Source organism: Triticum dicoccoides, chromosome 1B (assembly GCF_002162155.2).
Source record: "Triticum dicoccoides isolate Atlit2015 ecotype Zavitan chromosome 1B, WEW_v2.0, whole genome shotgun sequence".
In the NCBI taxonomy this organism is placed as follows: Eukaryota; Viridiplantae; Streptophyta; class Magnoliopsida; order Poales; family Poaceae; genus Triticum; species Triticum dicoccoides.
This window is the reverse complement of record NC_041381.1, coordinates 516,458,096-516,483,391: the sequence shown is the minus strand read 5'-3', so window position 1 is coordinate 516,483,391 and position 25,296 is coordinate 516,458,096. Positions and strand designations below refer to the sequence as shown.

Sequence of the window (25,296 nt, the reverse complement as noted above, 5' to 3'; positions counted from 1 at the left end):
GGGGGGGATAGGACTAATGTTGATCATATGCATGATTACAACCTAAAAGCTTTGCAGCTAGGAATTTTGGTGATCATAATAGCAGTATATGATTAGAAGTTTACAAAGTTGTGATTCTTTTAATTATGCTGTTATACTTTTATTTCGACCTAATTTTGTGTTTTCTTTGGTATCAGAAAAATGTCAACTGCCACTGCTCCAGGAGTGTCCTTTGCTAAATCCGGGGCTGGTTCCCGGGCCGTTGCTCCGGCGATCAGGAGCGCTTCCTTCATCGGTTACGCCAAGCAACCACCAAACTTGTCTTGCCTAAGGATGTCAAACAAGTTCAGGGTGTCTGCTGCGGCCGTGCACAAGGTGAAGCTCATAAGCCCGGACGGTGAAGAGCATGAGTTTGAGGCCCCTGAAGACACCTACATTCTTGAGGCAGCTGAAAATGCCGGAGTGGAGCTGCCATTCTCCTGCCGCGCCGGATCGTGCTCCACATGCGCGGGCAAGATGACTACCGGGGAGGTCGATCAGTCGGAGGGCTCCTTCCTTGATGAGAACCAGATGGGCGAGGGATACCTTCTGACCTGCATCTCATACCCCAAGGCAGATTGCGTCATTCAAACCCACCAAGAGGAGGAACTCTACTAATTGTTGAAGTTTCGTGGTGGATTCATTGTTCGGTTGCCTTCTGTTATCTAGAGATATGGCTAGGTGGGCGTATCTTCCTAGAAATCACTTCAGTCTTTTGATGGGATCGTGATATATGAGTTGTGACAATAATTGATGTAAAATGGTTTGTCAGTTCAAACTGCATTTGTCCAGATTGCAGCAATTCGAACTACCATACACTGTTGGAAGTCTTGAAAACATGTTGTACTTGTGGGTCACTTCCTTTAGGAATTATTTGGCCACTCTGTTTGCACTCTGTTTTGGTTACTTGAATGGATGTCAGGAGTTCAGAAGTCTCAACTTTTTAGTCTTTGTATTTTAGATAGTAACTGAATAGCTTGGTCCTAGCGCGGGAAACCGTGAGACGATACTCCATAAGAAGGCATCTTATGAATTTTGATATTGTGTTCCCTCGCTAAAATGGAAAATGATACGAGTAGCATTGTTTTGTTAGCCTTTCCTCTGGCCTCTGCTCCATCTCATTGTTCTTTAGCTTGTCTTTGCCAATTCCAACTTTCCAAGTCGCGTTCGTCAGTTCAGTTAACACAGTGATTCGACTAAGGTGGCTCTGTTCATGCTCTATCTTTCAGTTAAATATAAACTACTACCAACTGAAACGGTTCAATGGAGGTTCCTTCCAGTAATCCAGTGCACATAATTTATACTCCCTCCGTTCCTAAATATTTGTCTTTCTAGCGATTTCAACAAGTGACTACATACGAAGCAAAATGAGTGAATCTACACTCTAAATTATGTCTATATACATCCGTATGTGGTAGTCCATTTAAAATATCTAAGAAGACAAATATTTAGGAACGGAGGGAGTACTACCTAAATACTCCCTCCGTTCCTAAATATTTGTCTTTCTAGACATTTCAAATGGATTACCATATACGGATATATATAGACATATTTTAGAGTGTAGATTCACTCATTTTGCTCCGTATGTAGTCACTTGGTGAAATGTCTAGAAAGACAAATATTTAGGATGGAGGGAGTACTTGTTAGCGCAGCTGCACTATTTGGTTGTAGCGAGCGCACCCATCCAAGCCGTCCGATCTCAGAATTCTTAATGCGATTGCATTGCTACTAGTCTCCCGCGTTTCAAAAGACTACAAAAGAGAAAAAACACTTGGTCAGCTGGTCCCCTCGCGTCATCACGTTCCTCTCCGCCTCACTATTCAGCAAGATCCCACGTGCATGCATTTATTTGGGCTTGAACATTTTCTAAAATCCGGAACTTTTCACTCGAGTGTCGAAATTCAAATCCGTTTTCACCATTGTGTTTGTCGCGATGAGTTCTTCAAAACTAGATCCCATATGGGTTTCGACAAACCTTTTTTTAAAAACAACTCTGGATGCCGCGGAGGCAACTTTAGTGCTATAAAAAAGCAACTTCATTTTTGTCTCCGTAGTATGATCGCCTATCAATGAAAATCTCGTTGAAGTTGACTACCATCACTACCAAGTTAATTAGCTTCACCCTTTAAGTTTCAAGTAGTCTATCATAACTAGCTTCGCCTCTAAGTTTATAGTATTGTAGGCAATTTAGTTTTCAAGGTAGGCTAACATTATCCTAAAGTGGCTACCATGACTAGTTAGTAGCTTAACATCATCCGACATACAACTTAGTTTCATACATAGGCGACTTTGGATCTAAGTTGCTAACGCTACTGAGCGCACGCTTGTTCTCTAGCCAGGTCTCGGGTGTTAGTGAAAAGTTTCATAGGGGGCGGATTAGACAATTGCCCACAAACCTATGCAAGTTCTTAATTTCGATCGAGTTTCCTGCGAAAATCATTAAACTCTTCTGATATAATGATGGAAAACACACATGAGTTGGCTAGCCAGGTCGCGACTAGCTCTTCAAAACTAAACCTCACATGGATATGTTTCTTTGATTTTTTTTCAAAAGCAACATCGATACTAGATGAGGCAACTTTAGTGCTAAATAGAAGCAACTTCACTCCTAAAAATAACTAACTAACAACAATAAGCAACTAACTAATAATCCAAAACAACTTCGAAACAGAGGTAGATAATATCACATCACCTTTATAAGCAACTTTCCTTCGACAAGAGGCAACTTTAGTGCTAAAAGTTGGCAACTTCACTAATTTTGTGTCCTAGTTAATTTTGTCTAACATTCTCCTAACTTCCTCACCGATACTTCTAAATTTCCTATTGTTCTTGCTCGTATGTCGTTGTTTTTAAATTGCCTATAATACTATGATGTTGTCTACTGATGATGCTCTTGTGTTTGTTATTGCTAGTTATGGTAGGCAACATGATGATGAATCTTGGCCATTTCAAAGTATTTAGGCAACTTATAAAAACAATGATAAATAACTTCATAATATTATAGGCAACCATTTTTGCAAACTTAGGCAATTGAGCAGCAATTGTAGGCAACTAATTACCAATAGCAGGCAACTAGACATCAATTATAGGCAATTTATAGCATTTATAGGCAATTGAACATCAATCGTAGGCAACTAAGCATCAACAATAGGCAATTGAGCAACCGTAATACGCAAGTTGGGATAACTCTACTAAGACAAAAAGATGGGCTGTCAAAAAGGTAGAGGAGGTAGGATGGGCAGTTGCTTTGTATGTAGCACTAAAGATGCCTTATGTTTTGTGTGATTTTTTTTCTTCGTTTTTACGCAAACCAACCTAATAGTCAGTCCAACTAGGCCAAAAAGAAGAAGTTGCTTCCCTATAGCACTATAGTTACCTCAATTGCATCCAAAGTTGCCCTAATAAAGAAGTTTGACGAAACCTACTCAGATGGGGTCTAGTTTTGAAGAACTCGTCGTCAGAAACCTGGCAGTAAAAATGGAACTGGATTTCGATGCTTGAATCAAAAGTTATGGCTTTTACAACTTTTTAAACCACCAAATAAATGTACATGAGGATAGGATCTAGGCTGATTCAATCGGCGCCCATGTGCACTACGGGATGTGGCTAGATAATTTTCTTTTCTAGCGTAGACAACTGAACACAAGGATATGTACTTACTGAAGGAAATATGCCCTAGAGGCAATAATAAAGTTATTATTTATTTTCTTATTTCATGGTAAATGTTTATTATTCATGCTAGAATTGTATTAACCGGAAACATAATATATGTGTGAATACATAGACAAACATAATGTCACTAGTATGCCTCTACTTGACTAGCTCGTTAATCAAAGATGGTTAAGTTTTCTAACCATAGGCATGAGTTGTTATTTGATTAACGGGATCACATCATTAGGAGAATGATGTGATTGACTTGACCCATTCCGTTAGCTTAGCACTTGATCGTTTAGTATGTTGCTATTGCTTTCTTCATGACTTATACATGTTCCTATGACTATGAGATTATGCAACTCCCGTTTACCGGAGGAACACTTTGTGTGCTACCAAACGTCACAACGTAACTGAGTGATTATAAAGGAGCTCTACAGGTGTCTCTGAAGGTACATGTTGAGTTGGCGTATTTCGAGATTAGGATTTGTCACTACGATTGTCGGAGAGGTATCTCTAGACCCTCTCGGTAATGCACATCACTATAAGCCTTGCAAGCAATGTGACTAATGAGTTAGTTGTGGGATAATGCATTACATAATGAGTAAAGAGACGTGCTGGTAACGAGATTGAACTAGGTATTGAGATACCGATGATCGAATCTCGGGCAAGTAACATACGGATGACAAAGGGAACAACGTATGTTGTTATGCGGTTTGACCGATAAAGATCTTCGTAGAATATGTAGGAGCCAATATGAGCATCCAGGTTTCGCTATTGGTTATTGCCCGGAAACATGTCTCGGTCATGTCTACATAGTTCTCGAACCCGTAGGGTCCGCATGCTTAAAGTTAGATGATGGTTATATTATGAGTTTATGTGTTTTGATGTACCGAAGATAGTTCGGAGTCCCGGATGTGATCACGGACATGACGAGGAGTCTCGAAATGGCCGAGACATGAAGATTGATATAGGACGACTATATTCGGACAACGGAATGGTTCCGGGGGTTATCGGATGTATACCGGAGTACTGGGGGGTTACCAAACCCCCTCGGGGGTTAATGGGCCTCATGGGCCCTAAGTGGAGAAGAGGAGGGGCGGCCAGGGCCGGCCGCGCCCCCTCCCCCTCTAGTCTGAATAGGACAAGGAGAGGGGGGTGGCGCCCTATTGGGGAACGTAGTAATTTAAAAAAAATTCCTACGCACACACAAGATCATGGTGATGCATAGCAACGAGAGGGGAGAGTATTGTCCACGTAACCTCGTAGACCGAAAGCGGAAGCGTTATAACAACGCGGTTGATGTAGTCGTACGTCTTCACGATCCGACCGATCCAAGTACCGAATGTACGACACCTCCGAGTTCAGCACACGTTCAGCTCGATGACGATCCCCGGACTCCAGCAGGGTGTCGGGGAATAGTTCCGTCAGCACGACGGCGTGGTGACGATGATGATGTTCTACCGATGCAGGGCTTCGCCTAAGCACCGCAACGATATGACCGAGGTGGAATATGGTGGAGGGGGGCACCGCACACGACTAAGGAACGATCATGAACATCAACTTGTGTGTTATGAGGTGCCCCCTGCCCCCGTATATAAAGGAGGGAGGGGGAAGGTGCGGCAGCCCCTAGGGATGCGCCTGGAGGAGTCCTAATCCCACCGGGAGTAGGACTCCCCCCTCTTGCCTTGTTGGAGAAGGAAGGGGGAAGGGGGAAAGAGGAAAGGGGGGCGCCGCCCCCCCTTCCTTGTCCTATTCGGACTAGGGGCGGAGGGGGCGCACGGCCTGCCCTCCTCTTCTCCCTTAGGGCCCATGTAGGCCCATTAACCCCCGGGAGGGTTCCGGTAACCCCCCGGTACTCCGGTAAAATCCTGATTTCACCCGGAACGATTCCGATATCCAAATATAGGCTTCCAATATATCAATATTTATGTGTCGACCATTTCAAGACTCCTCGTCATGTCCGTGATCACATCTGGGACTCCGAACAACCTTCGGTACATCAAAAACTATAAACTCATAATACAACTGTCATCGTAACGTTAAGCGTGCGGACCCTACGGGTTCGAGAACTATGTAGACATGACCTAGAACAGTTTCCGGTCAATAACCAATAGCGAAACCTGGATGCTCATATTGGATCCTACATATTCTACGAAGATCTTTTATCGGTCAAACCGCATAACAACATACGTTATTCCCTTTGTCATCGGTATGTTACTTGCTCGAGATTCGATCGTCGGTATCCAATACCTAGTTTAATCTTGTTACCGGCAAGTCTCTTTACTCGTTACGTAATGCATCATTCCGCAACTAACTCATTAGCTACATTGCTTGCAAGGCTTATAGTGATGAGCATTACCGAGAGGGCCCAGAGATACCTCTCCGACAATCAGAGTGACAAAACCTAATCTCGAAATAGGCCAACTCAACATGTACCTTTGGAGACACCTGTAGAGCTCCTTTATAATCACCCAGTTATGTTGTGACGTTTGGTAGCACACAAAGTGTTCCTCCGATAAACGGGAGTTGCATAATCTCATAGTTATAGGAACTTTGTATAAGTCATGAAGAAAGCAATAACAACATACTAAACGATCAAGTGCTAAGCTAACAGAATGGGTCAAGTCAATCACATCATTCTCCTAATGATGTGATCCCATTAATCAAATGACAACACATGTCTATGGTTAGGAAACATAACCATCTTTGATCAATGAGCTAGTCAAGTAGAGGCATACTAGTGACATTAAGTTTGTCTATGTATTCACACATGTATCATGTTTCCGGTTAATACAATTATAACATGAATAATAAACATTTATCATGATATGAGGAAATAAATAATAACTTTATTATTGCCTCTAGGGCATATTTCCTTTAGTCTCCCACTTGCACTAGAATCAATAATCTAGATTACACAGTAATGATTCTAACACCCTTGGAGTCTTGGTGCTGATCATGTTTTGCTCATGGAAGAGGCTTAGTCAACGGGTCTGCAACATTCAGATCCGTATGTATCTTGCAAATCTCTATGTCTCCCACCTGGACTTGGTCCCAGATGGAATTGAAGCGTCTTTTGATATGCTTGGTCCTCTTGTAAAATCTGGATTCCTTTGCCAAGGCAATTGCACCAGTATTGTCACAGAAGATCTTCATTGGTCCCGATGCACTAGGTATGACACCTAGATCTGAAATGAACTCCTTCATTTGCTGCTTCCGAAGCAGCTATGTACTCCGCTTCGCATGTAGATCCCGCCACAACGCTTTGTTTAGAACTGCACCAACTGACAGCTCCACTGTTCAATATAAACACGTATCCGGTTTGCGATTTAGAATCATCCGAATCAGTGTCAAAGCTTGCATCGACGTAACCATTTACGACTAGCTCTTTGTCTCCTCCATAAACGAGAAACATATCCTTAGTCCTTTTCAGGCATTTCAGGATATTCTTGACCGCTGTCCAGTGATCCACTCCTGGATTACTTTGGTACCTCCCTGCTAAACTTATTGCTAAGCATACATCAGGTCTGGTACACAACATTGCATACATGATAGAGCCTATGGCTGAAGCATAGGGAACATCTTTCATTTTCTCTCTATCTTCTGCTGTGGTCGGGCATTGAGTCTGACTAAACTTCACACCTTGTAATACATGCAAGAACCCTTTATTTGCCTGATCCATTTTGAACTTTTTCAAAACTTTATCAAGGTATGTGCTTTGTGAAAGTCCAATTAAGCATCTTGATCTATCTCTATAGATCTTGATGCCCAATATGTAAGCCGCTTCACCGAGGTCTTTCATTGAAAAACTTTTATTCAAGTATCCCTTTATGCTATCCAGAAATTCTATATCATTTCCAATTAACAATATGTCATCTACATATAATATCAGAAATGCTACAGAGCTCCCACTCACTTTCTTGTAAATACACACTTCTCCAAAAGTCTGTATAAAACCATATGCTTTGATCACACTATCAAAGCGTTTATTCCAAGTCCGAGATGCTTGCACCAGTCCATAAATGGATCGCTGGAGCTTGCACACTTTGTTAGCACCTTTTGGATCGACAAAACCTTCTGGTTGCATCATATACAACTCTTCTTCCAGAAATCCATTCAGGAACGCAGTTTTGACATCCATTTGCCATATTTCATAATCATAAAATGTGGCAATCACTAACATGATTCAGACAGACTTAAGCATCGCTACGGGTGAGAAAGTCTCATCGTAGTCAACCCCTTGAACTTGTCGAAAACCTTTTGCAACAAGTCGAGCTTTGTAGATAGTTATATTACCATCAGCGTCAGTCTTCTTCTTGAAAATCCATTTATTCTCGATGGCTTGCCGATCATCGGGCAAGTCAACCAAAGTCCATACTTTGTTCTCATACATGGATCACATCTCAGATTTCATGGCCTCAAGTTATTTTGCGGAATCTGGGCTCATCATCGATTCCTCATAGTTCGTAGGTTCGTCATGGTCAAGTAACATGACTTCCAGAATAGGATTACCATACCACTCTAGTGTGGATCTTACTCTGGTTGACCTACGAGGTTCGGTAGTAACTTGATCTGAAGTTTCATGATCAATATCATTAGCTTCCTCACTGATTGGTGTAGTTGTCACAGGACCGGTTTCTTGTGATGAACTACTTTCCAATAAGGGAGCAGGTACAGTTACCTCATCAAGTTCTACTTTCCTCCCACTCACTTCTTTCGAGAGAAACTCCTTCTCTAGAAAGGATCCGAATTTAGCAACAAAAATCTTGCCTTCAGATCTATGATAGAAGGTGTACCCAATAATCTCTTTTGGGTATCCTATGAAGACACATTGCTCCAATTTGGGTTCGAGCTTATCTGGTTGAAGTTTCTTCACATAAGCATCACAGCCCCAAACTTTAAGAAACGACAACTTTGTTTTCTTGCCAAACTATAGTTCATAAGGCGTCGTCTCAACGGATTTTGATGGTGCCCTATTTAACGTGAATGCGGCCGTCTCTAAAGCATAACCCCAAAACGATAGCAGTAAATCAGTAAGAGACATCATAGATCGCACCATATCGAGTAAAGTACGATTACAACGTTCGGACACACCATTTCGTTGTGGTGTTCCAGGTGGCGTGAGTTACGAAACTATTCCGCATTGTTTCAAATGTAAACCAAACTCGTAACTCAAATATTCTCCTCCACGATCAGATCGTAGAAATTTTATTTTCTTGTTATGATGATTTTCCACTTCACTCTGAAATTCTTTGAACTTTTCAAATGTCTTAGACTTGTGTTTCATCAAGTAGATATACCCATATCTGCTCAAATCATCTGTGAAGGTGAGAAAATAACGATACCCGCCGCGAGCTTCAATATTCATTGGACTACATACATCAGTATGTATGATTTTCAATAAATCAGTTGCTCGCTCCATAGTTCCGGAGAACGGCGTTTTAGTCATCTTGCCCATGAGGCACGGTTCACAAGTACCAAGTGATTCATAATCAAGTGATTCCAGAAGTCCATTAGTATGGAGTTTCTTCATGCGCTTTACACCGATATGACCTAAACGGCAGTGCCACAAATAAGCTGCACTATCATTATCAACTCTGCATCTTTTGGCTTCAACATTATGAATATGTGTATCACTACTATCGAGATTCAATAAAAATAGACCACTCTTCAAGGGTGCATGACCATAAAAGAGATTACTCATATAAATAGAACAACCATTATTCTCTGATTTAAATGAATAACCGTCTCGCATCAAACAAGATCCAGATATAATGTTCATGCTTAACGCTGGCACCAAATAACAATTATTTAGGTCTAAAACTAATCCCGATGGTAGATGTAGAGGTAGCGTGCCGACCGTGATCACATCGACTTTGGAACCATTTCCCATGCGCATCGTCACCTCGTCCTTAGCCAATCTTCGCTTAATCCGTAGTCCCTGTTTTGAGTTGTAAATATTAGCAACAGAACCAGTATCAAATACCTAGGTGCTACTGCGAGCATTAGTAAGGTACACATCAATACCATGTATATCACATATACCTTTGTTCACTTTGCCATCCTTCTTATCCAACAAATACTTGAGGCAGTTCCGCTTCCAGTGTCCAGTCTGCTTGCAGTAGAAGCACTCAGTCTCAGGCTTAGGTCCAGACTTGGGTTTCTTCTCTTGAACAACAACTTGTTTGCTATTCTTATTGAAGTTCCCCTTCTTCTTCCCTTTGCCCCTTTTCTTGAAACTAGTGGTCTTATTGACCATCAACACTTGATGCTCCTTCTTGATTTCTACCTCCCTAGCCTTTAGCATTGCGAAGAGCTCGGGAATAGTCTTGTCCATCCCTTGCATATTATAGTTCATCACGAAGCTCTTGTAGCTTGGTGGCAGTGATTGGAGAATTCTGTCAATGACACTATCATCAGGAAGATTAACTCCCAGTTGAATCAAGTGATTATTATACCCAGACATTTTGAGTATATGTTCACTGACAGAACTATTCTCCTCCATCTTACAGCTATAGAACTTATTGGAGACTTCATATCTCTCAATCTGGGCATTTGTTTGAAATATTAACTTCAACTCGTGGAACATCTCATATGCTCCATGACGTTCAAAACGTCGTTGAAGACCCGGTTCCAAGCCGTAAAGCATGGCACACTGAACTATCGAGTAGTCATCAGCTTTGCTCTGCCAGACGTTCTTAACATCGTCAGTTGCATCTGCAGCAGGCCTGGCACCCAGCGGTGCTTCCAGGACGTAATTCTTCTGTGCAGCAATGAGGATAATCCTCAGGTTACGGACCCAGTCCGTGTAATTTCTACCATCATCTTTCAACTTAGCTTTCTCAAGGAACGCATTAAAGTTCAACGGAACAACAACACGAGCCATCTATCTACAATCAACATAGACATGCAAAACACTATCAGGTACTAAGTTCATGATAAGTCTAAGTTCAATTAATCATATTACTAAAGAACTCCCACTTAGATAAACATCTCTCTAGTCATCTAGGTGATCACGTGATCCAAATCAACTAAACCATGTCTGATCATCACGTGAGATGGAGTAGTTTCAATGGTGAACATCACTATGTTGATCATATCTACTATATGATTCACGTTCGACCTTTCGGTCTCCGTGTTCTGAGGCCATATATGTATATGCTAGGCTCGTCAAGTTTAACCTGAGTATTCCACGTGTGCAACTGTTTTGCACCCGTTGTATTTGAACGTAGAGCCTATCACACCCGATCATCACGTGGTGTCTCAGCACGAAGAACTTTCGCAACGGTGCATACTCAGGGAGAACACTTCTTGATAATTAGTGAGAGATCATCTTAAAATGCTACCGTCAATCAAAGCAAGATAAGATGCATAAAAGATAAACATCACATGCAATCAATATAAGTGATATGATATGGCCATCATCATCTTGTGCTTGTGATCTCCATCTCCGAAGCACCGTCGTGATCACCATCGTCACCGGCGCGACACCTTGATCTCCATTGTAGCATCGTTGTCGTTACGCCATCTATTGCTTCTACGACCATCACTACCGCTTAGTGATAAAGTAAAGCAATTACAGGGCGTTTGCATTTCATACAATAAAGCGACAACCATATGGCTCCTGCCAGTTGCCGATAACTTCGGTTACAAAACATGATCATCTCATACAATAAAATATAGCATCACGTCTTGACCATATCACATCACAACATGCCCTGCAAAAACAAGTTAGACGTCCTCTACTTTGTTGTTGCAAGTTTTACGTGGCTGCTACGGGCTGAGCAAGAACCGTTCTTACCTACGCATCAAAACCACAACGATAGCTCGTCAAGTTAGTGCTGTTTTAACCTTCTCAAGGACCGGACGTAGCCACACTCGGTTCAAATAAAGTTGGAGAAACTGGCACCCGCCAGCCACCTGTGTGCAAAGCACGTCGGTAGAACCAGTCTCGCGTAAGCGTACGGTAATGTCGGTCCGGGCCGCTTCATCCAACAATACCCCCGAACCAAAGTATGACATGCTGGTAAGCAGTATGACTTGTATCGCCCACAACTCACTTGTGTTCTACTCGTGCATATAACATCAACGCATAAAACCTAGGCTCGGATGCCACTGTTGGGGAACGTAGTAATTTCAAAAAATTTCCTATGCACACGCAAGATCATGGTGATGCATAGCAACGAGAGGGGAGAGTATTGTCCACGTACCCTCGTAGACCGAAAGCGGAAGCGTTATAACAACGCGGTTGATGTAGTCGTACGTCTTCACGATCCGACCGATCCAAGTACCGAACGTATGGCACCTCCGAGTTCAGCACACGTTCAGCTCGATGACGATCCCCGGACTTCGATCCAGCAGGATGTTGGGGAAGAGTTCCGTCAGCACGACGGCGTGGTGACGATGATGATGGTCTACCGACACAGGGCTTCGCCTAAGCACCGCAACGATATGACCGAGGTGGTATATGGTGGAGGGGGGCACCGCACACGGCTAAGGAACGATCACGAAGATCAACTTGTGTGTTATGAGGTGCCCCCCTGCCCCCGTATATAAAGGAGGGAGGGGGGAGGTGCGGCCGGCCCCTAGGGGTGCGCCTGGAGGAGTCCTACTCCCACCGGGAGTAGGACTCCCCCCTCTTGCCTTGTTGGAGAAGGAAGGGGGAAGGGGGAAAGAGGAAAGGGGGGCGCCGCCCCCCCTTCCTTGTCCTATTCGGACTAGGGGGGAGGGGGCGCGCGGCCTGCCCTGGCCGGCCCTCCTCTTCTCCCTTAGGGCCCATGTAGGCCCATTAACCCCCGGGAGGGTTCCGGTAACCCCCCGGTACTCCGGTAAAATCCCGATTTCACCCGGAACGATTCCGATATCCAAATATAGGCTTCGAATATATCAATCTTTATGTCTCGACCATTTCGAGACTCCTCGTCATGTCCGTGATCACATCCGGGACTCCGAACAACCTTTGGTACATCAAAAACTATAAACTCATAATACAACTGTCATCGTAACGTTAAGCGTGCGGACCCTACGGGTTCGAGAACTATGTAGACATGACCTAGAACAGTTTCCGGTCAATAACTAATAGCGGAATCTGGATGCTCATATTGGCTCCTACATATTCTACGAAGATATTTTATCGGTCAAACCGCATAACAACATACGTTGTTCCCTTTGTTATTGGTATGTTACTTGCTCGAGATTCGATCGTCGGTATCCAATACCTAGTTTAATCTCGTTACCGGCAAGTCTCTTTACTTGTTACGTAATGCATCATTCCGTAACTAACTCATTAGCTACATTGCTTGCAAGGCTTATAGTGATGTGCATTACCGAGAGGGCCCAGAGATACCTCTCCGACAATCGGAGTGACAAAACCTAATCTTGAAATACACCAACTCAACATGTACCTTTGGAGACACCTGTAGAGCTCCTTTATAATCACCCAGTTACGTTGTGACGTTTGGTAGCACACAAAGTGTTCCTCCGGTAAACGGGAGTTGCATAATCTCATAGTTATAGGAACTTTGTATAAGTCATGAAGAAAGCAATAGCAATATACTAAACGATCAAGTGCTAAGCTAACGGAATGGGTCAAGTCAATCACATCATTCTCCTAATGATGTGATCCCATTAATCAAATGACAACACATGTCTATGGTTAGGAAACATAACCATCTTTGATCAATGAGCTAGTCAAGCAGAGGCATACTAGTGACATTAAGTTTGTCTATGTATTCACACATGTATCATGTTTCCGGTTAATACAATTATAGCATGAATAATAAACATTATTATGATACGAGGAAATAAATAATAACTTTATTATTGCCTCTAGGACATATTTCCTTCATGCCCCCCTTCCTTCCTCTCCTCTCTCCCTTCCTTCCCCTCTCCTACTTGGAATAGGAAAGGAGGGAGTCCTACTCCCGGTGGGAGTAGGACTCCTCCCTGGCGCGCCTCCTCCTGGCCAGTCGCCCCCTCCCCCTTGATCCTTTATATACGGGGGCAGGGGGGCACCTGTAGACACAACAATTGATCATTGATCTCTTAGCCGTGTGCGGTGCCCCCCTCCACCCTATTCCACCTCAATAATATTGTAGCGGTGCTTAGGCGAAGCTTTGCGTTGGTAGAACATCATCATCGTCACCACACCGTCATGCTGACGGAACTCTCCCTCAAAGCTCGGCTGGATCGGAGTTCGAGGGTCGTCATCGAGCTGAACATGTGCTGAACTCGGAGGTGCCGTAGTTTCGGTGCTTGATCGGTCGGGCCGTGAAGACGTACGACTACATCAACCGCGTTGTTCTAACGCTTCCGCTTTCGGTCTACAAGGGTATGTAGATTACACTCTCCCCTCTTGTTGCTATGCATCACCATGATCTTGCGTGTGCGTAGGAATTTTTTTGAAATTACTACGTTCCCCAACAGTGGCATCCGAGCCTGGTTTATGCATAGATGTTATATGCACGAGTAGAACACAAGTGAGTTGTGGGCGATACAAGTCATACTTCTTACCAGCATGTCATACTTTGGTTCGGCAGTATTGTTGGATGAAGCGGCCCAGACCGACATTACGCGTACGCTTACGCGAGACTGGTTCTACCGACTTGCTTTGCACATAGGTGGCTGGCGGGTGTCAGTTTCTCCAATTTTAGTTGAACCAAGTGTGGCTACGCCCGGTCCTTGAGAAGGTTAAAACAACACTAACTTGACGAACTATCGTTGTGGTTTTGATGCGTAGGTAAGAACGGTTCTTGCTCAACCCGTAGCAGCCACGTAAAACTTGCAACAACAAAGTAGAGGACATCTAACTTGTTTTTGCAGGGCATGTTGTGATGTGATATGGTCAAGACGTGATGCTATCTTTTATTGTATGAGATGATCATGTTTTGTAACCGAGTTATCGGCAACTGGCAGGAGCCATATGGTTGCCGCTTTATTGTATGCAATGCAATCGCCCTGTAATTGCTTTACTTTATCACTAAGTGGTAGTGATAGTCGTAGAAGCAATAGGTGGCGAAACGACAACGATGCTACGATGGAGGTCAAGGTGTCGCGCTGGCGACGATGGTGATCATAACGATGCTTCGGAGATGGAGATCACAAGCACAAGATGATGATGGCCATATCATATCACTTATATTGATTGCATGTGATGTTTATCCTTTATGCATCTTATTTTGCTTTGTTTGACGGTAGCATTATAAGATGATCTCTCACTAAATTTCAAGGTATAAGTGTTCTCCCTGAGTATGCACCGTTGCGAAAGTTCTTCGTGCTGAGACACCACATGATGATTGGGTGTGATAGGCTCTACGTTCAAATACAACGGGTGCAAAACAGTTGCGCACGCGGAATACTCAGGTTAAACTTGACGAGCCTAGCATATACAGATATGGCCTCGTAACACTGAGACCGAAAGGTCGAGCGTGAATCATATAGTAGATATGATCAACATAATGATGTTCACCATTGAAAACTACTCCATCTCACGTGATGATCGGACATGGTTTAGTTGATTTGGATCACGTGATCACTTAGATGATTAGAGGGATGTCTATCTGGGTGGGAGTTCTTAAGTAATATGATTATTTGAACTTTAATTTATCATGAACTTAGTCCTGGTAGTATTTTGCAAATTATGTTGTAGATCAATAGCTCGCATTATAGCTTCCCTATGTTTTTATATGTTCCTACAGAAAAAACTATGTTGAAAGATGATAGTAGCAATGATGCGGACTTGGTCCGGGTTCTGAGGTTTATCCTCATTGCTGCACAGAAGAATTATGTCCTTGATGCACCACTAGGTGACAGACCTATTGCAGGAGCAGATGCAGACATTATGAATGTTTGGCTAGCTCAATATGATGACTACTTGATAGTTTTGTGCACCATGCTTTATGGCTTAGAACCGGGGCTACAAAAACATTTTTTGAAATGTCACGGAACATATGAGATGTTTCAAGAGATGAAATTGGTATTTCAGACTCATGCCCGTGTCAAGAGGTATGAGACCTCTGACAAATACTTCACCTAAAAGATGGAGGAGAATTGCCTAACTAGTGAGCAAGTACTTAGATTGTCTGAGTACTACAATCGCTTGAATCAAGTGGGAGTTAATCTTCCAGATAAGATAGTGATTGGGAGAGTTCTCTAGTCACCATCACCAGGTTACTGGAACTTCGTGATGAACTATAATGCAAGGGATGACGAAAACGATTCCTGAGCTCTTCGTGATGCTGAAATCGACAAAGGTAGAAATCAAGAAAAGAGCATCAAGTGTTGATGATTGACAAGACCACTAGTTTCAAGAAAAGGGCAAAGGAAAAGAAAGGGAACTTCAAGTAGAATGGCAAGCAAGTTGTCACTCCCATGAAGAAGCCTAAAGCTGGACCAAAGCCTGAAACTAAGTGCTTCTATTGCAAAGGAAATGGACACTGGAAGTGGAAATGCCCTGAATATTTGGTGGATAAGAGGATGGCAAAGTGAACAAGGGTATATTTGATATACATGTTTATGATGTGTACCTTACTAGTGTTTATAGTATCCCCTGAGTATTTGATACTTGTTCGGTTGCTAAGATTAGTAACTCGAAACAGAGTTACAGAATAAACAGAAACTAGTTGAGGGTGAAGTAACGATGTTTGTTGGAAGTGGTTCCAAGATTGATATGATCATCATCGCACACTCTCTATACTTTCGGGATTAGTGTCTAACCTAAATAAATGTTATTTGGCATTTGTGTTGAGCATGAATATGATTTGATCATGTTTATTGCAATACGATTATTCATTTAGAATCAGAGAATAATTGTTGTTTTGTTTACATGAATAAAACCTTCGATGGTCATACACCCAATGAAAATAGTTTGTTGGATCTCGATTGTAGTGATACACATATTCATAATATTGATGCCAAAAGATGCAAAGTTGATAATGATAGTGCAACTTATTTGTGGCACTGCCGTTTGGGTCATAAAGCTGTAAAGCGCATGAAGAAACTCCATAAATATGGATTTTTGGAATCACTTGGTTATGAATCATTTGATGCTTGCGAACCATGCCTTTTGGGCAAGATGACTAAAACTCCATTCTCCGGAACAATGGAACGAGATACTGACTTATTGGAAATAAAACATACCGATGTATGCCATCCAATGAGTGTTGATGCTCGTGGCAAGTATCGTTATTTTTTGACCTTCACAGATGATTTGAGTAGATATGGGTATATCTACTTAATGAAACATAAGACTGAAACATTTGAAAAGTTCAAAGAATTTCAGAGTGAAGTGGAAGATCATCATAACAAGAAAATAAAATTTTCTGTGATTTGATCACGGAGACAAATATTTGAGTTACGAGTTTGGTCTTCAATTAAAACAATGTGGAATAGTTTCACAAACTCATGCCACCTGGAACACCACAACTTAATGGTGTGTCCGAACGTCATAACCGTACTTTATTGGATATAGTGCAATCTATGATGTCCCTTACCGATTTACCACTATCATTTTAGGGTTATGCATTAGAGACAGCTGCATTCACTTTAAAAAGGGCACCATCTAAATCCGTTGAGATGACGCCTTATGAACTGTGGTCTGGTAAGAAACCAAATTTGTCGTTTCTTAAAAGTTTGGGGCTGCAATGCTTATGTGAAAAAGTTTCAACCTGATAAGCTCGAACCCAAATCGGAGAAGTGCGTCTTCATAGGATACCCAAAAGGAAACTATTGGGTACACCTTCTATCACAGATCCAAAGGCAAGATATTCATTGCTAAGAATGGATCCTTTCTAGAGAAGGAGTTTCTCTCGAAAGAAGTGAGTGGGAGGAAAGTAGAACTTGATGAGGTAATTGTACCTTCTCCCTTGTTGGAAAGTAGTTCATCACAGAAATAAGTTCCAGTGATTCCTACACCAATTAGTGAGGAAGTTAATGATGATGATCATGAAACTTCAGATCAAGGTGCTACCGAACCTCGTAGGTCTTCCAGAGTAAGATCCGCACCAGAGTGGTATGGTAGTCCTATTCTGGAAGTCATGTTACTAGACCATGATGAACCTACGAACTATGAGGAAGCGATGATGAGCCCAAATTCTGCGAAATGGCTTGAGGCCATAAAATCTGAGATAGGATCCATGTATGAGAACAAAGTATGGACTTTGGTTGACTTTCTTGATGATCAGCAAGCCAAGATTAAATAAATGGATCTTCAAGAGGAAGACGGACACTGATAGTAGTGTTACTATCTACAAAGCTCGACTTGGTGCGAAAGGTTTTCAATAAGTTCAAGGTGTTGAATACGATGATATTTTCTCACTCGTAACGATGCTTAAGTCTATCTGAATCATGTTAGCAATTGCCACATTTTATGAAATATGGCAAATGGATGTCAAAACTGCATTCCTTAAATGGATATTTCTTAAAGAAGTGTTGTATATGATACAACCAGAAGGTTTTGTCAATCCTAAAGATTCTAACAAAATGTGCAAGCTCCATCAATCCATCAATGGACTGGTGCAAGCATCTTGGAGTTGGAATATACGCTTTGATAAGTTGATTAACGCATATGGTTTTATACAGTCTTTGGGAAAGGCCTGCATTTACAAGAAAGTGAGTGGGAACTCTGTAGCATTTCTAATACTATATGTAGATGACATATTGTTGATTGGAAATGATATAGAAATTCTGGATAGCATAAAAGGATACTTGAATAAGAGTTTTCCAAAGAAAGACCTGGGTGAAGCTGCTTACACATTGAGCATCAAGATCTATAGAGATAGATCAAGACGCTTGATAAGTTTTTTCAATGAGTACATACCTTGATAAGATATTGAAGTAGTTCAAAATAGAACAATCAAAGAAGGAGTTCTTGCCTGTCTTGCAAGGTGTGAAGTTGAGTAAGACTCAAAACCCGACCATGGCAGAAAATAGAAAGAGAATGAAAAGGCATTCCCTATGCCTCAGTCATAGGTTCTATAAAGTATGTTGTGTTGTGTACCAGTCCTATTGTGTACCTTATCATAAGTTTGGCAAGGGGGTACAATAGTGATCTAAGAGTAGATCAATGGACAGCAGTCAAAATTATCCTTAGTGAGGACTAAGGAAATATTTCTCGATTATGGAAGTGATAAAAGAGCTCGTCGTAAAGATTTACGTCGATGCAAGCTTTTACACCGATCCAGATGAATCTAAATCTCAATGTAGATACATATTGAAAGTGGGAGAAATTAGCTAGAGTAGCTCCATGCAGAGCATTGTAGACATAGAATATTTGCAAAATACATACGGCTCTGAATTTGACAGACCCGTTGACTAAACTTCTCTCACGAGCAAAACATGATCACACCTTAGTACTCTTTGGGTGTTAATCACATAGCGATGTGAACTAGATTATTGACTCTAGTAAACCCTTTGGGTGTTGGTCACATGACGATGTGAGCTATGGGTGTTAATCACATACAGATGTGAATATTTGTTTTAAATCACATGGTGATGTGAACTAGATTATTGACTCTAGTGCAAGTGGGAGACTGAAGGAAATATGCCCTAGAGGCAATAATAAAGTTATTATTTATTTCCTTATTTCATGGTAAATGTTTATTATTCATGCTAGAATTGTATTAACCGGAAACATAATACATGTGTGAATACATAGACAAACATAATGTCACTAGTATGCCTCTACTTGACTAGCTCGTTAATCAAAGATGGTTAAGTTTCCTAACCATAGACATGAGTTGTTATTTGATTAACGGGATCACATCATTAGGAGAATGATGTGATTGACTTGACCCATTCCATTAGTTTAGCACTTGATCGTTTAGTATGTTGCTATTGCTTTCTTCATGACTTATACATGTTCCTATGACTATGAGATTATGCAACTCCCGTTTACCAGAGGAACACTTTGTGTGCTACCAAAAGTCACAACATAACTGGGTGATTATAAAGGAGCTCTACAGGTGTCTCCGAAGGTACATGTTGAGTTGGCGTATCTCGAGATTAGGATTTTTCACTCCGATTGTCGGAGAGGTATCTCTAGACCCTCTCGGTAATGCACATCACTATAAGCCCTGCAAGCAATGTGACTAATGAGTTAGTTGCGGGATAATGCATTACATAACAAGTAAAGAGACTTGCCGGTAACGAGATTGAACTAGGTATTGAGATATCGATGATTGAATCTCGGGCAAGTAACATACCGATGACAAAGGGAACAACGTATGTTGTTATGCGGTTTGACCGATAAAGATCTTCGTAGAATATGTAGGAGCCAATATGAGCATCCAGGTTCCGCTATTGGTTATTGACCGGAAACATGTCTCGGTCATGTCTACATAGTTCTCGAACCCGTAGTGTCATGGAATTGTCACGTCAGATGTCCTAAGGAACGGACTTCGTCATGGAGCCATCACAACCAGGAAGATTGAAGGGGTTAATCGGGACAAGAGAGACGAGAGTTTTATACTAGTTCGGCCCCTTATGATGAAGGTAAAAGCCTACGTCTAGTTGTGATGGAATTGTTGGGGTTTCGATGACCAGGGAGCAAATACGCTTGCCTGAGTCTCGAGTTGTTGTTACCTGTCCTAAACCGCCGCCGGGTCGTCCCTTTATATATAGAGGTCGAAGCAGCGGCTCTACAGAGTCCCGGCTGGCTTATAAACAATATCCGGCTCGGTCTCTTAATCTTTCTTGTCTTACAATACAAGTTACACTTATACGGCGGTTTATCACTACGGGCCTTAAGTCGCCTCTGGGCCTTGGGCCCTTACTAAGCTGCCGTCTTCAACCTTGAGCGTTGGGCGTCAAGAATGCTTATAGGTATAATCCGGCCCCTCCTGGCGGGTCATACCTAATAGTTATGTCCCCAACATTAAGCCCCAGATTGATTTGAACTGGTTCATGTCAATCTTTGACATTTAAGAAAAAATCGTCTGCTCCTTGCTTATGAAATTTCTGTAACCCGCCATGACGTCATCCTTAAAACTTGTGGTAACCCGCCATGACATCACCTGTCATAAATGCGTGTTTGTCCGATACATCTCAACGGATCTCTTTCTTAATGACCATCCAAAAATCGAGGCGCCTTTGTAGTTGGATAACTGTGTCTTTTTGGCCTCGTTTTTCGTGCCCATTCAACAGGTTTTTCCTTATAAATAGACCCGACTAGGTCTCCTATCATTCTCCGTTCGCATCTTCTTCCTCTCGCCCCCATCTGCCCCTGGAGCTCCGCCGCCGTCGCCACTGCGCCCTTCGTCCTCGTCGAGCTTGGCCGCTGCATCGACCTGACCTTGACCAGAGAACGGCAGCGCTCCTCCTCCACAGATCCTCCGTAGTAAGTGCTTCCTCTTTCCGCGCCATAGGTTTGTACTAGGGCTAGTCGTGTTCCTCTGTATGGGCGTAGTTCATCGAAGCTCTTGTGTTTTTTCTTGCCATGGCCTCGCCTGATCCAAAGAACCCCATAGATCTGATGCGGTTAGTGTTCTGCATCCATTTTGATTATCAATAGATATCCTTTCCTTGTAAGAAAACCTCATCATAGCATATGAACTTCTCCGCGCCCTGTTGTTAGGTCTAGTAATTTTTCTTTTCTGAACTTTTATTTGATCCAAAATAACTGCTACAAACTATGAAACCTGTTTGTACAACACTTAGGCAAAATCCATACTCTGTCAGATTTATCCAGTCATGGCGACTCTGATCGTCGGCTTATAAGGAAGTAAAGCTCAATTAACAACCTGAACCACCTCTGTCAGTTTAAATACTGCTGACGGCTTATAAAACCTATGGCGTCTTAAGTAACCATGACATAATTATCCTTATACCATTAGGCCCCTTCATAAGTCACCATATTTCTTAATCACAGTAAGGGCTTTTATCCTGCCCGGCTTAAATTTGAACCGCCACTTTTTATTTTGTCTTAGGCTTTCAAACAGAATGGCACCCAAGGCACCTACCTCTTGCAACTGGGTGAAATCCATTGTCACGGACAGCACCTTAAATGACTTTGTGACAACCGGCTATCTGCCGAAGAAAGAAGTCATGCATTATCGTGCTCCTAACCCGGATGAAGAAGTTCATCAACCCAAAGAAGGGGAGGTCATTGTTTTCACAGATCATATGAACCGGGGTTTTACTCCTCCTGGTTCAAAGTTCTTCAGAGATGTGCTGAAGTTTTTTGACCTTCACCCACAAGACATTGGACCCAATTCCGTGTCTAATATCTGCAACTTCCAAGTATTCAGCGAAGTTTATCTTGGTGAAGAGCCCAATTTACTTCTCTTCAGAGAACTGTTCTACTTGAACCGCCAGACGAAATGCGCCAGCGGGCAGAGCTTGGAACTTGGCGGAGTATCAATCCAGCGCCGCAGAGATGTGATTTTCCCGTATGCTAACCCGCCAAGCCATCCCAAAGACTGGAACATGACATGGTTCTACTGCAAGGACACCTCTCCGGCTGGCGAGAACCCTCTGCCCGGCTTTTGTGCCCTTCGTCTTGACACCAATCATCCTCTGCCGGACAAGATTACTACCGCAGAGCGTAAATCCCTTGCTCCTACTCTGGCCAAGATCAAGGATCTGCTGGGGAACGGGTTGACTGGTATTGACCTGGTTCGGGTCTGACTTGCCTGGCGAGTTATTCCGTTGAGCCGCCGCACTGTCTTAATGTGCAAATATACCGGCGCCAAGGATGATCCCGTGTGCCATAGCCCTGACGACTTACCCGCTCATGTTGTTGATGACATGACCAAATCTCTTCTCAACGAGAGTCTGGCGGATTGTGGCAAAGTGGGTCTAGCCCCTTTCTGCAAAGATAACCCGGCTCCAAAGGTAAACCGTCCATATGAAATGTTTATCTTATTTCTTTAATGTTTCTCTCATACTCATAAATATGCTTAATCCTTGCAGGCGGGTGATAAATTTTAGAAAGTTAAATATGATCATGAAGCTGCCAAGAGAGCCAGGAAGGAAAAGAAAGCCGCCAGGAAAGAAGCTGTAAGAAAGAGGGGCAAGAAAGCCTCCGCCTCTGACCTGCTTCGGCTATCGGACTCTTCTGAGTCGGAGGTAGCCCTTGACTCTCTTAGCTTATTTTTTTAATCATCTTATTGACATTGATTATCAGCAGGAGGACACTGGGACAAGCCGGAGCAAGGCTGATGAGGTAACTATCCTTTCCTCCGACTCCGAGCCTTTGCCAAGCCAGAAAATCCGCAGGGTGACCCGGAAAGTAAGATTTTCTCATCCTCTAGCTCATCACGGTCCGCAATTTCTTTTGAAGCAACAAATTCATGAGATCCGAAGGCAGACTCGGACCAGCAAAGACGTGGAGCTATCCTCCGGCTTACCAAATACTCCAAGGAAACGTCGAAATGAGGTTACCTCTACTTTAAACAAGTTTTATCCTTTGGCGGGTCTCTTTCGTCAACCACTCAATCCCTCTGACTCGGATTATCAGGATACTTCTTCTTCCTCTGGCGAGTCACTACAGTCGAATCTGCCGGCCTTTAAAACTGCTCCAGGGTATAATAAGCCGCTCCTTTTAAACTGATCACAATCTTCTTGCTTCTGTACTAATCCTTTTATTTTAACACAACGGTCAAGCTAAACCCAGCAAGAGGGTTAGGAAGAATAAACTGGCTGAAGACAGAGTTGTAACTGAGCCGGTTCTTGAGACAATCGTGCCAGACTTAAGCACTCATGAGCCGCCACCTGAACCAGCGCAAGATGTGCCACCTCCTTCTACCGACCTGCCCACTGACCAAGCTGTTGATGACTCAGAAAATCCCAAGCCTCCAAGCCCAATCCGGATAGATGATCCTTCCAATGTTGATGTCGAGATCACCGGAACCGGCTATGATGAGCCGGGGAGGCCAACGTGCTAGCTAAATGCTCTGCCAAGGAAGAACTTCTGGGCCAACGTCGAGTCAAGATGAATGTTGCTAATCTCTCCCTAATAATAAAGCACGGATTGGGTCTCCGGGTTCACTGTCACAATGCGCTTCTTCCCGTGAATTTACGCTTTCAATTTTTTTTATTTTAATTTGCTATTCGAGGTGGTACTAAATTCAACGCGCAGTCCGTTCGTAGGGCCTGTGCCTCGCTCGATCTTTTCGCACGCAGCCTGGTACTCGCTTTGCCTTGCTTGATCTTTTTGCACGCAGCCTGGTACTCGCTTTGCTGGCCCAGTGGGCTTCAACGATCAGCCTAATAAAAATAAAAACAGCTGCTCATGTGTGATTCGAAGACAGGACCTCCCATTACATCAGAAAGAATGCAACCAGCTGAACTCTGTTCTGTTTGTGTTAGAAACCAAGGTTCCTTCCCAAATAATTAGTCCCACCTTGCTTCTTTGCACTAATCCTCACCAACTTAAATATGGACGAGTTAAACAAGTCAACAAGTAGCCTCGAGACTTGATACATAGAGATAATGTCAAAGAGAAATAGGAAGGGCCCTGCGGAGCGAGCACGGGGAACAAACACATATGCAAGCAGCAAAATAAGTCAGCGATGATCACCAGTGGGCAATGGATCGACCCGGCAAGAGCACCTGGAAATCTGTGAGGCCGAGCAACATCCTGGCCGTGGTGGGACCTGGTGCTCCACCGCGGGCAGCTCTACGCCAACACCCGCTTCGGGAACCTCATGTGTCTACAAAAAATATATAGATAAGGAACCTCATATAGATAAGGAACCATAAAGGAAAATATAGATAAGGAACACCAAACAAATATAGAATGTGTATACAAAAAATATAGAATGTGTATGAAAAAAAGTTGACACCATTTTTATACATACATTTAACAATTTTTAAATACATGATTAACAATTTTTAAAACATATTTTTTAGTCAACTTTTTTGCATATATATTGTACATTTTTTGTATACATCAGGAACATTTTTTTATACACGTTTAACATTTTTTACTTACATGATTAACATTTTTTTTAAACATATATTTTTATGCCTACTTTTTTTGCAAAAACAATTAGCCCACAGCGAGCCAATTAGCTACCCAATCAGTCCACAGTGGGCCGATAGGGGCCAGTCGGCCAGCTGTAGGCCGATTGGAATCCAGTCGGCCTGCAGCGGGCTGACGGTGTATTATTTTTGAAAAAAATTTACCCAGCGTAATATTTATGAAAATTAATTAAAAAAATGTATTATTTTAAAAAAATTAGCCATAGAGAGTCTGTAGTATCTCTTTACGCACAGTTTATCCACATGAACGTTCTCCAGTTAAACGGCACTCCAGATTTGATAAAAATGCTCTTCAAAATATAGATATGATTAACATGTTAGTTTTGTCCAGTTTGATTCGTACTGCTTCTATATGAACACCTGTAGGAAAAACTGTCTATGCCAATGGTGGGCTCTATGCCGAATGTTATTTCAGAATAACTATGTGGACTTCCTTCTTTACCATTTGTATGACCCTTTTTTTTGTATGTTTATTTTTTGCATAGTAAGCTCTTCCATGATTACTAATAGTCTGAACGTTGTTTTATTGTGCAGGTTGTTTGCATACTCAAATAGAGAGTCATACACACACAGACTTGCTTAGTTTGGTCTCTTTGCATATATCACTATTATTTCCTTCCACAAACACTTTTTAGATTCATTTTG

The 25,296-nt window shown here is 42.4% G+C and overlaps 1 protein-coding gene across 2 annotated transcripts in view; it reads left to right on the top strand.

Moving 5' to 3' along the window:
• LOC119345769 (ferredoxin-6, chloroplastic-like) overlaps positions 1-957 on the top strand; it is a 1,943-nt gene extending 986 nt beyond the window's left edge. For both annotated transcript variants that reach the window (XM_037615676.1, XM_037615671.1), the window contains exon 2: positions 177-957. In XM_037615676.1, coding sequence (XP_037471573.1) covers positions 181-636 — 456 coding nt within the window. In that variant the 5' untranslated portion in view covers positions 177-180 and the 3' untranslated portion in view covers positions 637-957. The remainder of the gene's footprint in view (positions 1-176) is intronic.
• Positions 958-25,296: the final 24,339 nt, after the last annotated feature.